We start from the raw sequence: 17,075 nt of genomic DNA, 5'->3' as shown, positions 1-17,075 counted from the left end.
GAGAAACACAATTATAAAATATGTAATAATATATATAAAACACATACATATTTTATAAATATAAATTATATTAAAATATATTTAGAAAACATTAATCTTGTCTATATGCATATGCTTTATTTACTGATCTATATTATATTTTTTAAAAAAAATCTGATCTTCAAGAGACAAATAGAAACCCAGCCTTAAAGTATTAGGCGGAAGATTTATTGGGTGTTCAGGAAGACCGTCAACCAACTTATATATGATTAAGCTCTATACTTTGTTTACATACTGATTTTTCTCAAAATTAAATATTTTACTTATAGAATACTTGCATTGAGTTTTATGTTTTATTGGAAATTTCAAAGAATATTGCTTTAACTACAGCACACTTCCATTTTCCAAGTAATATGGAACAGAACAATACAAAAATACTTCAAAACAATGTTTATTGAGAGCCATGGCAGTAAACATAAAACTACAAGAAAAACATCTATGAAACATTTCCAAACATCACTTCATGGAAATCTTGGTAAGGGAAAACAGGCTGCTGAAAACCAAAATGGACCTCGATGTTGCTGATAACATTCCAGTAAAGCCTACCTGAACAGGGCTTTTTTTGTTTAAATCAAAATGTATCTGGACAACAATAGGACACAACGATGGAAGAGAGAAAGCATAAAAACCCCCAGACTCAGTCATGTCAAAATACCAACTCTGATTACAAACAGTGGTAACTATCACGTGGAAGAGATAGAGTTGGAAGCATTAATCTCTTAATTTGTAAAAGAAATACCCTGAAGAATTAATCAAGTACACACAAAAGGATGATCTGTAGGAAAATGTGGTATGTTATCATGTTTTGTGCAACAAAACGCTTCCACTACTTTTTCTTCTTTTTGTGTTCTGATGGAGGGAGGGGATGGAATCAAGCACATCACCAAGAATTTTACTTCACATCTTGAGGTCCCTAGTGCTGCCCATACTGAGGAATGTGATCGCTTCCCACCGCCTGGATGTTGGCATGTACCCTACTATGTGCTGGCTCTTCACTGGAATGAAAATCCCCTCTCCCCAGGCACCACACCTTGGCACTCCAATTTACACAGGAAGGAAACCTAGAAGGAGATGTGGTGCTTTCCAGCCAAGACTCTGATCTGGACAACTCTTAAGATGAGGAGGATGAAGCACACCAGCTATGCAGTCTTGATGTAGCCTGTGGGAGCTCCTTCACAGGGGCTAACATTCCTACACAAGCACACAGCCAGGCAACGTGACACAGCTACTACATATTAGCTTGAATGTGCTGCTGTAGAGCTGCAAACCACATCAGCGAATCTACACAATTAACCAATTAGAAGTCAGTGTTGACTTCACATCTTCAGTGATTAAAATCTCTCCTTTACAAATAACAAATTCCAGTTCCTGAAAGAAAACTATTTTTCACTGCTGATTAAAAAGTCCCTTTCTTCGTAGAAGAAGATGATATTATAATGCATTAGTAGACGCTGATCCTGGAAGCTCTACATGCAACACATATTCCTACCAAACATAATGGAACTATTTGCATTTTTTTTGCAGAATCCATGACTAAATCTTTTGAGGCAAGCAAAGATGCTATCAGGTGACTCAGGTGCCAGAAGTCATCTGCTCACCACAAGACATCGATTTCGGTCTCCAAAATGGTAATTCCTAATAGTAATAATGAATGAATCAGCCATGCCAGCTTAAAAATCTGCCACTTGGCAATATACTTGTTTTATTATAAACACATCAATACCTTCCCTAAACAGGGTCCACTTTAAACAATCTTAAGCCTTCTACATACTACATTTAAGAGAGACTATTGCTATTGTGCACACTTAGCATCCTAATTCCTCAAGGTTCAATAAAAAAGTTACACTTTATTTCCTTTTAACTGAAACTCTATTCCCCCCTCCCCCAAGATAACTTAGTAGAGGACATTTCTAAGGGAAGGTGCAGTGCTCCATCAAACCAAAGACCATGTGAGAAAACACAGATTACTGAAGTCAATGTTTTAGCAATTAATATAAATACATTGCCTGAATAAAGGCAACTAGGAGCTATGAATACATGAAACTTCTCTGAAGGGAAATGTCGTGGTTTGAGCCCAGAGGACAACTAAGCACCACGCAGCTGTTCACTCACCGCTTCCCCTCCAGTGCTGGGAAGGACAAAAATGAATCAAAAGGCTCTGGAATGGAGATAAGGATAGGGAGGGGTCACTCATCCATTAAGGGTCACAGGCAAAATACAGGCTCGTTAGAGGAAGAAAAAGGATATCACTTTAATTAAAAGCACTAACCAAAACAACACTTAACAGACAGAACAGGACAGTGAGAAGCTTACCACATCTTAAAAACACCTCCCTGCACCCCTCCCTTTCTTCCCAGGCTCAGTTTTGTTCCCTATTTCTCTACCTCCTCCCACAGCAGCGCAGGGGCAGGGGATGGAGGGGTGCACTCAGTCCGCTGCTTCTTCCTTCAAAGTAGGGGGGAAGCACTTTTCTGCATTCTTCCTGCTGCTCCACGTGGTGTCCCTCTCACGGCAGATAGTCCTCCATGAAGTCTCCCCACCGTGAGTCCTGCCCATGGGATGCATTCTTCTCGAGATGCTCCGGTGTGGGTCACCTCCACATGTTGCAGTCCTCCCAGCACCAAGCTACAACTGCGGGGGCTGTCCTGGGCATCCTCCACAGGCAAATCTCTGCTCCTCCGGTAGCCTCCATGGGTGGCGGGGGGGGGGTGGCCCTGCTATTACCACAGGATACAGGGGGACTCTGCTCCGGTGCACCTGCTCCCCTTCCTCCTCCTTCCTTTTACTGACCTTGGTGTTCACATAGGTGTCCTTCTTGTAACTCCTCCTTCAAAGTCCCCCTCCCTCAGGTTTCCCTTCTTAAATACATTATCGCAGGGCGCAGCCACCATCACTAATTGGCTCAGCCTTGGCCACAGGCAGGTCCAACTTGGAGCCGGGGGAGCTTCTAGAAGCTTCTCACAGGGCCCACTGCCCTAGCCCTCTCCCCCACTACCAAAAAACCCTGCCACACAAATCCAGCACAGGAAAATATTCTGTGCTTGAGATACTTTGTTAAATGAACGAGTTCATCCAACGATTTCCCTGCCACTTCAAAACACAAATCAATTTAGTAACAATAGTTTTAGAGAGCATTTTATAAGAGTTCTGTAAACTCTAGGTACTACACCCAGAGTTATTTTGTCAATCTTTTCTATAAGGAACCATGACAAGAGGACCTAAAGATCTGGGGATATGGATTCTCTTAAGCTCTTAAAGACTGAACATTTTATCTACAAATTATCTCAAGTATCTTGAACTTTGTACTTGCAGAACTGGCTTGGCAGTCTACTAAGAACAAGCTTTCAAATGAAATAAAACTTTATTTACACATTCCTCTCCTTTTGCTGGTTCTGGCTCAAATTTCAAATGATATATAATTAGGAATATTAAGGATTAAATGAAAAAGAGCTGATGTTTCAATTTCTGATAAAAAAAATCTGGATATGTAACAGAAAGTATTTGCCTGGTATTCATTGTCTATAGCTGAAACTTTAATTCTGGTTATGAAACACTCATCAAAATAACCTTTCAGTGAACTGAAATTTAATGAGAACATTTCATTCAATTCAATCAAAATCCTGTGAAGAAGTTATCATTCTGATCTACAAATGCACAAATATTTAATGGAATTACTATTTTACTGATGATGCATAAGATGAGAAAAAAGTAGTAACCACTGCACTCCTGCATTTATCTCAAAACAAAGACCATTTAAATTTCACGCATAGTGACCAAAGTTCTATTTCCTGGGTCAGTTCTACACTTAAATAAATTAACTTCTGGAAGATATTTATAGGAATTAAATATATACACAAATGAGTACCATTATAATCTTCGTTAAAAAGAATATCACATGTTAAACCCAGATGTCCATCCCTCCATACTCAACAGCTCTCAGTTCTTAAAAAGTAGAATCAAAAAGTGTTGAAATACCTACTGCCCATGAACAAAGAGCCATTGTATGCCTCTGCTCTTTTGACTGTCCTCCAGCTGAGTCACACTCTGTCTCATTCGAACACAGCAACAGAAAGACTAAACAACATCAGCAAACACCTCTTCAGCCTCCAAATACAAGCTAGTTGTCTCTTCACTTACTTTCTCAGAGTTTTCAAGTAACTCTTAACTTCTCAGGATAGAGCTTTACGTTAACTTTACGAGTATGTTACACTGAATCTTAGGCCTCCCTTCTCTTTAGATTTAGGCCAGACCCCTTTGCATTCAGATAAAGCTTATTTTGAGAACTGTAGAGAGTGTATGAGGATTCATTCCTACCTCCCATCAATATTTTCTTACCCATACCTGGTGAATAAAACTTACCTTTTGTGTCTTTTTTGACATCCCTTTGGATGCTTTGGTCTTTTAGTTTCTTTTTGAGCCTTCTCCAAATTGAGCTTTGAGACTTTCAAGACAAAACTGAGATTGAATTTTCTTTCATGCAGAAAATCTTCTCTGCTTTGTTCCCTCTGTGCCTTCTTGCATTGATTATCTGCTCCCCACAGGTGAACATATTTACTAGGGTTTGGCTCAACCCACAGGTTCGAGTAATTTATCAAATATGCAGACACCAGTCAACTATTTCTGAATCACTAGAATATTTAAATACTGTTTTACAATGCTCCTAAACTAGAGTAAAATTTGTTCCAATAAGTTCCAATATATTCTAAATATCATAAACTTCAATATTATTTTTTTTTGAGATAATCCCAATGAGTTTTCCAAATACAAGTATCATCATCTCTATTGGTGAGATAAAGGAATTGATTCAGAAAATACTTAGAGCCTGGAACCAAGACTCTCAGCTACTGCAAGACCCTTTTTCATTTATCTACAATGCAATGCGTGCAAAGATAGCACAGGTGAAGTCCCCAAAGTAGGATCATATTTAGTCTCAGACCAGAAAGCTCTCCCACTCAATTGAGCTAATTAGCTTGGAGACAGGAGTATACTGCCTGTTTTCCTTCTAGTTTGTAATTAGCATGACACACACACACCACAGCACCCTCCAGTTCAATGAGAAACATAAGATGAGCATGTCTACAAAGGGTAAGTTTCAGAGCAAGGACAGAACTTAGTCTTGCTTGACTCCAGGTCTCTTCCCCTATCTGAAGAAAATTATCTGACAGCTTTTAATAATGCATATACTCTATTTTTAAAATAATATTTCCAATTTCCATTTTAATTCATATTGATAAATTCTATATTTCCCAGAAAAAAAAAATAATGTGAAGAAAGGTACGAAAATAAGCATCTCTATAGAGCTCTAAGATTTCCTTTGCATTCTCTCTTACAGAGAAGATTACACATCTTGCATGGACAGAACTTTGATCCTCAAACTGTAAGAACATTAGTCAGTTAGCAAGAGACAGTCTCATTTTTGGGGAAGGCACTGTGTTTCTGATCATAATCCAGCACGCATTCCTCCACCCTTCTGCCACTCAATGTAGGGGTGGGGAAAAATTTTCTCACTTAGGGCAGCTAAGTATTTACAATTATTAACTTTTGAGGGCCACACATTAAAATACACTGTAACATTATTAGAATAATGTGAAAGATAAATGATGACTTATCATTATTGTATTCATCTTGCGTTCGTGGTTTTCTTCCCTGTACTCACAGATGTTAGCATCCCACAGCATGTATGTGCATAACAGAGAGCTGCCTTTATGCTCACCTGCAGGTCAGTTTGAAATGACAGGCCTCATTTAACCATAAACCATATAAATGAAGTTCCAGGCCACATGTGGCCCACCAGCTGTAGTTTCATCTACTCCACTGTAGGGTTTTTCTGCTGCTCAGGGCAGCAGGCAAGGACAGCAATTTAGAGGTAATAACCCTTGGGTGGATCATGGGGGACTAATACATCCTGCACTAGTCCTTTTTAAAAAGACACATGCCATTCCATATGATTTCAGAACATCTTACATGAGGGCACAATATCCAAGATAGACAAAAAGATGTTGCTCTTAGAATGTTCTGACTTTATTAGCAGAACAAAGAGGAGTATTTAAATCACAGCCTGAAAGCTAGGGGAAACTTGTTTTACTCTAAGAGCAGCCAGAGGCACAGTATCAGAAACGAGTGTTGCACAGAAGTTGTGTTTCTGTTGTATATGACAAAGTACTAAATAAACCTAGAAGATATGCTGGACAGAGAACTCTGGCAGCAGTTAATTGCTACTCCTTTTTGTTTTGCCATTTAAACATAAAAAAGGGTAGTTAAAACAAGTATGCTGTCAAAATGGATTGAGTATCAAGTTATTCCCCATTACAGGAGTAATATTATACTTACTGAGGCAGCAATGAATCCCTAATGAGAGACAGAAGCTTGCTGTTTGAGTTGAGGCTCTCCCCTTTCTCCTCAGCCATGACCTCGTGGCTTAAAAGCACTGATGTGGTTTCTGAGAGCACCCGCAAGCTGAAGAGTCTCCATTCCACTTGAAAATAAAGGTGCCAAGAATGTGACCACACTGAAGTCTGATTAAAACAAAATGTGGAATTCATGGAAACTGTAGTTGATGTGGCCATATACTTACCATTCTGACTGTGGACCAAAGAAACTAGTGGTGGGAGGATACAGTCTTCAACCTAAAACAGAGAATTAGAAAGATCTGCCTTAGATTATTCACAGGGGAAAAAATAGAACAGAGATACACTATCAACTATGTTTATTCCACTGCTAGAGCCTTTAATCAAAGAGATGAATTATCACAAAAATTCATCCATAATCACTCTTATAAAGCAACCAAGTTCACTCTTCTCTGGTAAGGTCTCAAAGTTACAGACAGTAATGTACTTTTATAGAGAAAACAACAGTAACTTTGGTATAATTCATTAAGAGTGAATTTTAATTTTAAATACAGAATTCAGTGCAGATGTAAGATAAGAAAAAAGAGTATTAAAATATCTATTAATCCTGATGCTTTAATCCATAAGCTAATCATCAAATAGAGTTCAGAAGAAATGTCCTTCTAAAACAAACCTGCATAGAACTAAAATACATCAGGAAAGATGTACTACCTCTAATGAAATATCCTTAAGCTTAGCAGAGTGTAAAATTTTAACTTCTTCCATTCTGGTAATACACAGTCTTCCATTAAAATTTAAATTTACAGATTTAAGATTTGAAATATGAAAAAAAAAAATCAAGTCAATTATTATCCGTGAGTATATTGTCATAGATTAATCATCTGTCATGGGATTAGTCAGTTTAGTTCCATCTGAAATCAACTTATGGCAAACTAGGCTATAACTCAGTTTTACATATCTAATATTACAAAAATAGTGTATTATTAGTATTCTCTATAACAGAATGAATTGCTAAGTCTTAAATGACTGGTAAAATATAATTTACTTAGACAGGACATGCTTCATGTTTTGGGGGAGAGGATGGATGGACAGCCCTGCAATTTTTAAGTATGCATCGTGGATACACAGCTTGTCCTTGGATTTATTTATACAAATAACTGTGTAGGTTCTCACTACACCGTAGACAGGATTTGGCGTAACAAGACTGCATTATACTCCCCCATGTGTTTTCTTTTAGTGATTAATACCAGAATACAGCATTTCTCTAGATTTTTGCAGTTACTATTACAAAACATCTATAGAAGTTGAAAGTATACGTGAAAAGGGGTCGCTAAATGAAGTTAGCTTCTAGTCAGCAATAACTACAATTAGCAACTATTTTATTGCTAGTTGGTGGTCTCTGTTAAATGAATCTCTGACATTAAAGGATTCATTTAGTCTAGTTTTTTTTCACTTCTGGAAAAACTACTAAAAAATGCCTTTGTTACATACATTCAATAAAAGAGGTAAAGGACTCCGCTTGAGGTATGGAAGGCAAACTACTCTAGCAAGCACAAACAGCCTTTATTCCTATATAGATAATGTTATATATCAGAGGTGCAGTGACTTTTGTAACACTTCATTATTTTAAAACATTTCCTGGTCTTCTCAGTTAACATGCAATAAGATAAACAATAAAACTACATTGCACTCCAACAGCTTTGTTAGTGCAGGTTTCTGAACTGTTGTACAACTTGTAATTTATCAGTTATAACATACCTGTGAGGTAAGATTAAAAAAAGTATGTACTTAAGATCTTTCAGTCCAAAAAGCAGTTCAACCTACTGCAACGCTTCTCAAATGAAGAGTCACATTTAAGCAGTAAATTAAAAGTGTGAGACAGAAAAGAGGCAAAAAAGCAGCTCTTGATTGTCTGAAGCAATGTAGGGATTCAAAATATTATGAATCACTCAGCAACGTTGACTCAGACTGGAATAGGTGGCACTATACAACAGTATGATGCAACTTAAATTTCTAAAACTTCACACCTTCTTTCACTTTCATCCAGTATTAACATTAGTCTTTCCACACGAGCAAATGTAGTTAAGACAGTCCTAAGCCTTTTCTAAGATAAATATAATTTAAACTGTCATTGTAAAGAAGATTCTTTAGGTCTTAAATAATCGTTGTCGCTTTTTCTGATCTTTTTCTAACATGAACCTCAATTCTGGCGAACAAACTGTTTAGAATAGAGTCCTCCATAGCAAGGTTTGCCTCTTGTCAGTTCGGTGTGGTGGGGGGATCAGCTAAATGAAGTACTAATCCTATGGAAAATTATTTTGTGATGCAAGAGCATATCAGAATGCACTTGCTGAAGGGAGAAGCAAGTATTAAATTGTACACGAATCTTAAATCAGATACTTCCTAACTCTGCAACCCTCATCTTCTCTCCATGCCATTTGGGTTACTGTTTTTTACTGATGTGTACACAAAGTTGTAAACAAGATATGAACTAAGAAAGTAATTACTGAAGTGAAATAAACTGAAGTGTAATAGTACATAAAATATTTTTAATAAATTCACCAGTGAACTGCACAAGTTTCTGTAAGTTATGTATACAGAAACATGGTATCAGTATTCTAGCATTTTCTAGAGGTATTCAAACAAATAGAAGAATACTCAAACAGGGATTACTTCTTTTAAAATGACTGCTGACAACTACGTGGAATCAAATCTCCACATATACATGAAGGTAGTCAGATATTTTTCTTGTCTCAGTCTATCACTAAGATTGCTTACTTAATGAAGAATATTTCCCACTTTTTTAAGCTGGAACAGACTAAATACTTTGAATATGATAATAGCTATATCTGGGTTTCTACCATCTTCTAAATAGCCTGATATCCAGTTCATGACAGATCCCTAACTGCACAAAGCCACCATTGTATAATTCTGTAACAATGGCATTCAAAGGCCATGCTGCCACGAATGTGCTGTTATCAGTACCCAAAATAGCAATGAAATACTAGAAACTTACACACACACAACATTTATATCTCCCAGCTATAATACATATGTACAGGACCAAACAAAAACGTAGCTCAAACCTGGTAATCCTGCTTCTGACAATTGGAAAGGAGTAGAAGAAAGAGTAGAAGAAACAGACCAAGCATAAAGCACAACTCTAGTTTCTAATAGATAAACTCTTGAGTTAAGAAACTTCCTATGGTATCTGTATTTTTGCATTTTATAATGCTTACTAGCCTTTTCTCCCATATATTTGTCCAATCCTATCTTAAATGTATTTATACTTTTAGCATGTGTAACACCTACAGCACTGAATTCCACACACTTCAATTATGCCTTATGAAAAGGCACTTTCTTGCTTATTTTAAAGCAGCTAACTTGATACCCACTTATTCTTATTTTATGAAAACCATGAATATTTATTTCAAATTCATCTTTCCCACGCCATTCATAATTCCAAATTCTCCAGTCTTTTGTTTCCAAGCTGAAGTTCTTATCTACTCAGTCCCTGCTTGCATTATCAAGCTGTACTTCTTGTTAAGCTTCATTCCCTTTGAGAGTGAATGACCACAAGTGCATTCAGTATTCAAGACCTGAGGGCACCATGGACTTACCATGGCATAGTGATGTTTTCTGCTTTTTTGTCTGATCTTTTACCAGTCATTTCTAATAATCTAGTTGTCTTTCTGATTACTGCTGAGTATAAAGCTATCATTTTCATAGAAAAATGATGCTAAAAGATCTCCAGAACAGTTACAAGTAGTTTAGAGCCTGACACTGTATATGCATAGTTGGAATGATTTTTTCCCCATGTGCGTCGCTTGACATTTATCAGTATTGAATTGCATGTCATCTTATTGTCCTTTCACTCTATCTTGAAACCTTCTGTAACTCTTCTGTCAGTTTTAATTTTCACTACTGTGAATAATTTAGTGTCATCAGTCAGTTCTGTCACCTCCCTATTCATTCTCTTTTCTGGATTAGTTATAAATAGCACATGTTGCAAAACAGAGCTTTGTGAGGCACTATTCTTAATATACCTAGATTTTTTAAAACTGATCTCTATTCTCTACTTAGTAAATTTTAACTAGTTAGAAGAAGTTGATCTTTCATAGGGTAAGAGGGAAGGGCCACCGATGGATTTCAAGAGTCCTTGGTGCATGACTTTGTCAAAAATTTTTTGGAAATCCAAGTATACTATCCAAAACCAGACCATCTGCCTCCACAACATTCCTGATTTCTGCAAGGAAAACTCTACTAGTGAGGTATGAGTACCCAGAAAAAGCTGTACTTGCTTTTCTACAGTATTTTATTACTTAGAAAAATCAGATCTTTTGAAAACAAGGCACAATTTTTATAGAAATTCTTCTGCAAAGTCTGTATGTTACTTTAACCCTTAAAAGAGAAAGAGAGAAAAGCCAGTTTCAAAGTAAAGTATTCATCAGCTACTAGGAGGGTCTTGAAAGAGAAAACTGTAATTTCAGTCCTTCTCTGCTTGTCTCCACTGTTCAGGAGATGTCAGACATAAGGCCTGCACCCTAAATATATGTGCGTGCTTTTTTAGAAACAAACCAACATTGCCTCAGCTTTACTTTACCTCACCAAACAAAGTCCGAGCTTCACAAGTACCCACTAGAAAGCAGTTCTAACACTGCAAGGGCTCACAGTCAAAGGATACAATACACTAAATTCCTGCTTAGCAGGAGGTACCCCCTAAGCACGATGATGGAGGACTAAACTTCCATTCACTTGTGCTTGCCAGCAAGGATGAATTCAACTATTCAACATATACATTCAACCACTATGTATTAATGAACTAGCATATAACCAAACTTATCCATTATCCCCTAAAACTTAGGATATGTTTATATGGATAGCTTAACCCTCTTCTCAAGGCCACAGAACTTACCTTAATATGGTTAACATTACAGACCTAAAAAAAAAAAATCTCTCCCTGGATTAAAACTGAGTTTCAGAGTTTGTCAAATCAGTGCTTAAGGCCAAAGCCTTGACATTTGCTGTTACACTGGCTGGACAGAAAATGTAAGCAGGCTTAAAGCCTGGTCCAGAAGCATTTGTGAACCATGCTGTTCTCAACTGAAAATCAGACCCTGGAAATAAACTAACATAAAGAAACTATACTATCCATTCCATGCAGCTATGGTATCCAAACTCGCAAGTGACTAAGCCCATTACTTTACTTACAGAGATTTTTCGAGAGGTATCTGGTTCTTTTCAGTGTGCATATGTTTAACTTACAACTACTGATAAATAAATGCTCCTTATCCACTATTCATAGAATCGTTTAAGTTGGAAAAGACCTTTAAATTCAATTCAAAGCAGAATGTACCAAAGCAAAGACCATCAGCTCCCAAACCCTTTTTTTTTCCCAGCCACATGTAAGATCCACAACATCCAACAGCACCATGACATTTATTCTCATTAAAATTCCACATACAAAGTTATTGCTGAAAGTGACCATGGAATTAAGATCATGCTGCCTTCAAATTTCTTAAAGCATTTGCTGGAGGCACCGCATGCTCCTCAGTGTTTTAATATTGCCAGTAATCTCTCAGAATGTAACAGAAAAAAAATAATCTAATGCATGTTAGAATGAACTGGGGAGAAGGATGACATCTCTGTAATTTTTTTAAAAAAAAGTCTTCAGAACTTCAGAATCTTCATTGAGGTGGGTTTTTTTTCTTCTGGGAAGAGACAGCACTGATTGACTGACTCAATATGTCAATTAGTACAGAACGGGTTTCACAAAAAAGTCTCATGTCATGTGGATTAGCTTAATGGACAGAAAGCCACATGTGGTGTAGAATTTTAATCTACTTGAAAAGAGAAAGTGATTGAAGAAATGCTGTACAATATGTTCATATAGTCATACCCTACACTGTCAAAATTAAGGTGTCAGTGGTTAGATCAGAACAGCCTGTGGATGAAGAACACCACCGATGCTGAATCAAGAAAAGACTAAGATGAGCAGAAAAGAGTGCTTGCAGAAGTTTCTAACCCTTGTGTTGTGATCTTTGGTGAAAATTGTAACTCTTATATTGTCAACCAGTAGATTTCCATGTCATACTGCTTTTCCCTTGACTTCCCTTCAAGCAACTCATCATGTTTGGGTGCTTTTATTTGAGCCTGATTTTCAAAAGTAAGTTTTAAAACCTTGAGGAGAATCACTGCTGACAATTTTTGCCTCAACCAGAGAAGAACTTTCATGCTTTGGGTAAAACATCATCTGTGCACATTTGTGGGACTCCCACGGGAACTATCTGCCATCATAAACCTCATCACTTCTCAAAGTGCTCCGAATTAGCATACATCATTTTTTTTTAGGCAAACAAATATACTTATCAGAGAAAATAAAAATTCAAATGATAGCGAGCACAGAATTCTTCCAGTTAATTATCTAAACCTTTATGAAAATTTGAAAATAAATATTATTATAACATTATCTGGGTTTAATAAATACTTTTCCATTTAGGTGTTTGAAGAAAACAGGCAGTTGGACTTGTGTCAGTTTAAGAAACGGGTTTATATTCCACTGCAGTCTATACAGACTCTTTTGATGGTCTTCATCATCATATTTGTGTACCTGAAAATCTACAGTTTTGTCAAAATTTGCCAAGTCACGCTTACTGTTAGTCTTTATATCTTGTTAAAATGCATACAACTGCATGCAAAATTAAATTACTGCTCACTTATGGCTTTCATTTGAGCACTTTCAATTAATTTCCCTTGACTTTATCACATTTAGCAATATATAATACAGTCGGTCCCCACAGAAATTAATCTCCTCAATAACTGACTTCAGGTTGATGGTAAGCAGAAATTCAATCACAAAAAAAAATCAATGTGCTCAATCTTCTTTGTTCAAGGTACAAATACAAAGGCAAATCAAAGATGAACTAAACCCAGAACAAGTAATTATTTTCTTCTCAAAGTGGAAAAGAACCTGAAACGTTGCTCTTAAATTCCTATTAACTTACACAATTTCCATTGCAGCTAAACTAAAACCAGAACAGAACTGAAAAACTTACTGGTTCTGCTTGCTTAATGTAACCTCACTTTTTATTACATTCATTAAACTTCATTAGAAATGCATTTAATTTCTGATTAGAGACTTTAAAGCAATGTCACAAGCATAGTGGAAAAAATGCATCCTGTCAAGAAGGTTTTGGCTTTCCCCCCACCCCCTGCATAAAATACTATTTGTAACCAACCTAAATGAGCAATCCAGGCTTCAGAGATCAGCCTAAAATACACATTTCTCTCCAGTAAAAGAGTTTCCTATTAACCACTGTTATACATAAATATTGATCTGGAAGCTCAAACATGTCTTGCTTCAACTTTTTAAAAAAGCACTAAGTTCCACTGGGTGCTGGCATTTATATTCATAGATTCCAGTCATGCTCAGCGAGCAGCAATTAGAAGATATCCCTTGAGTAACAGCAATTCTAAAAATATTCTGTATGCATCATAGAAGATGAAGTACCACTTTCCTCTAAAGTAATGTATGCTGTACATTCAAGTATAATTAGCCCACTAGACTTCGTAAATAGTATTAAACTAATTACTGTTTGCACCACTAGTGGCAGATGTGGTTAGAGATTATTAATTACAGTGGACAATTTCTTGAATTTAACATACCAAATACAAGGCAATTTATCCACTTTATTTTGTGTCTGAATGGCTATTTGCTGAGTGTCAGGAGGGCTCTTTTAAATTAGGAAGAACTGTTATTATGAAAATGAGTGAATGAAGTAATAGATTTTCTTTTCTCAAAAAAAAAAAAACCCAAACCCTGTTCATTGACAAGCATATAATTATTTTTAGTTAATAAATTCCAATATATACCTAATTTAAATCAGGGAAACTATTCTACAAAAATGATATGTGGCATAAATTTGCAAGCACTGGACAGGCAGGAAGTTTTATCTCTAGCGACATGAGGTTAATTGATGTGCTCAGATGGATTTTAAATAAACATCTAAAACTTTCAACATATGTGATTAAGTAAACTGTTCCCCAAAATTTAGATACTTACATAAAACTCACCTACTGCTAGCCAGAGGTTACTTAAAAGAGAGTGGAATAGTCATTCCCTGGCTTCAATATAACGTTCTGCCAAATGTGGGGATGAGAGCAGGGAAGAGTTGTAAAGGTGAGCTGTCTCCTTGGTGCTATTTTTTCAGAGGAGAACTCCCAGACCATTAAAGTTTAAACAGCTAGGGGAATTTTATTTAATGTGCTGACACAAGGTATTGCCATTTCAGTAAATGTTGGACCTCCATAAAAAAATGGTACATATTTCTGTCAATATAAGACACACTGTTAATCCACGGAAGTAAAATGATGATTTTTAAAAACTGAGGTGATTCTAGAATGATACAGTCATAATACAGTGACTTGCAAGCTGACAGGCTAGTAAGGAGATATCAATTGGCATTCGTACCTCACCTACATTTATATTTCTTTTCTAGAACATCATTTGCCATATTACTTGAAAGTAAATTGAACTGCTCAATTCTGTACTATTTCCCCTCTGACTATTAAGTGGTTAGATTTTTGTGCATAAGGACCATTTTCTTGAATATCACTCTTTCATGAGCATTAATGAAAATAAACATTAAACTTAATTAAATTCCAATTTATATTTTTGATTAATTTTACAATTTTCACTTATTAAGACTTTATAATCTAAATACTCAACCAATAAGCACACCAAATTGGATTCAACTTCTAAAACTACTTAATTTCTAAGATCACCCATTCTCATCTAGCACAATTCCTAAGATTACTCATTCTTATGTAGTCAATTTGCTAGTGCCTTTCTAGATTTAAGTGCTGTATTGAGTGTGTCCTTAATTGCCCTAACTGCAATACAAACACATAAATTTCAGTTTGAATTAAATGGTCACCCCAGTAAGTACAGTGGGTTATACTTCTGGTGGGAATTCAGACACAAAAATGCATTGGTACAGGCTACAATGATTTGTCAAACAGTGATTCAAACATTCCAACCTACTGATTTCCTGACAACTGTTTCATAACATAATTGTTCTGGCTTCAGCTAGCTTAGCTCACAGCAAATCATTTAAACAAACACTTCAAAGAAAACAAAACTTAGTGATGCAAGAAGCTTACAGTATGTGGGTCTGGTAATTGTAACAAAATTTTTAGTAAACAAAAAAACCCCATAACCACCATAACTGCTATTGATGATCTCATGAAGAAGAGTATTGATGGAATGGGATCTTCAACCCTCAGAGGTGGTCTTTCCAAGCTATGTTAAAAGCATAATGACAAATGAAGTGGTGAAATTTGCACTAACGTACAGCAACATACTTGCTTTGAGGCTGAAGACTTACACAATTCAAGTGTATACTTATATGAAAATTATTTTAAGAACTTCTATTTCTAAACTTTAAGCCCTTCTTATTCTTCCTCTAACTTCTCAACTAAATATAGTAAAGTGAGTCTTGATGCCTTGCTGCTTCTTTGAAAATTAAGTCTGTAGATAAACAATAAGGATTTTTCCTGTCAAATAGATCCACAATACATTTTAAGCCATATTTTAAATAGTTTCTAAATATTCAAAACATTCTATTTATCAATGGAATTAGGCCAATTAGCCTGCAACTATTGAATTTGTTGTCAGACTTACAGTCAAGCGATGGATTGTCAACAAGACAGGATGCTGTGTTACTGCTTCAAAGATTGATAAAGTAGTCTTAATCAATTCTTCTGATGCAGATTGACCTATTGGGAAAAATCATCATATTTCTTTATAAAAAGCAACAGTTATAATGCCTGCATATAGAAGTACTGCAATATCATAAAGTTACCTTACCTATTGCTCCATCCAAGTTTGTTTCTCCTGAATCTATCGATCTGATAAAATTCTAGAGAAGAAGCAGCATTTATGTTAAAACACTTTAGAAACAAAAATTAAGAAGAGTAATGACTGAATAATTACAACATGAAATTCTTTAAGGGACTGTGTAAACACAAGATGTTAATGCACCTACATTAGGAAACAATGTCATAATAATTAAGATATGAAAGACTGAAAGCATTCATGATCTAGCTGTTATAACAATTTTTCAAGTCTGTAATGCTGCTGGACACTTAAACGTAGAGTACAGTAAGGACTATTACGCTGACTAATGTCAGGAATGATAACATTGCCAGCTAAATAGACAGTAATTAAATGTCTTTATTGTAACAGAAAACTGTAATTACTTAGAAGACTTCAAATTACCTTGGACATGGCTATGTTAAAATAACTCACAAAAATGACCAAAGACCTTCCAGAAAATGCAGTTTTCTACATCTTTTTGATCTCCATGCATACTACACACACTACAGATACAGTTACAGACAGGAGAACATATAAAAATGCATAATCTTCTATTAAAAATCACCCAAATTAGTCACCATTTTTTGGAACAGGGATAATGAAATGTTAATAATCTGGGTTAAGTATATACAGTACAATTAGACCCATAATTCTTTTGCCTTTTAATCTTGATTTCACTCTTTTGCTTTCACTTCTATGCATAGCTGTTTATTTCATAGGGGGGGAAAAAAAGACATGTTATTAACATTTGCTAGAGAAGGAAAAATTCTCAGCAGAATTTATAGTATGCTCTTTTTTACTAATGCATTATT

At 36.0% G+C, this 17,075-nt stretch overlaps 1 protein-coding gene across 6 annotated transcripts in view; it reads right to left on the bottom strand.

The window, feature by feature from the left end:
- The window catches only part of ULK4 (unc-51 like kinase 4), a 253,132-nt gene that overhangs the window by 149,388 nt on the left and 86,669 nt on the right, over positions 1-17,075 (bottom strand). For all 6 annotated transcript variants that reach the window (XM_074891573.1, XM_074891583.1, XM_074891535.1 and 3 more), the window contains 4 exons: positions 16,255-16,306; positions 16,069-16,163; positions 6,614-6,665; positions 6,370-6,514 (listed from right to left, as the gene is read on the bottom strand). In XM_074891573.1, the coding sequence (XP_074747674.1) occupies positions 6,370-6,514; positions 6,614-6,665; positions 16,069-16,163; positions 16,255-16,306 (344 nt within the window). The remainder of the gene's footprint in view (positions 1-6,369; positions 6,515-6,613; positions 6,666-16,068; positions 16,164-16,254; positions 16,307-17,075) is intronic.

This window comes from Strix uralensis, chromosome 1 (assembly GCF_047716275.1).
Source record: "Strix uralensis isolate ZFMK-TIS-50842 chromosome 1, bStrUra1, whole genome shotgun sequence".
Taxonomy (NCBI): Eukaryota; Metazoa; Chordata; class Aves; order Strigiformes; family Strigidae; genus Strix; species Strix uralensis.
The sequence above is the reverse complement of the archived record's forward strand: the minus strand, read 5'-3'. Positions and strand labels throughout refer to the sequence as shown.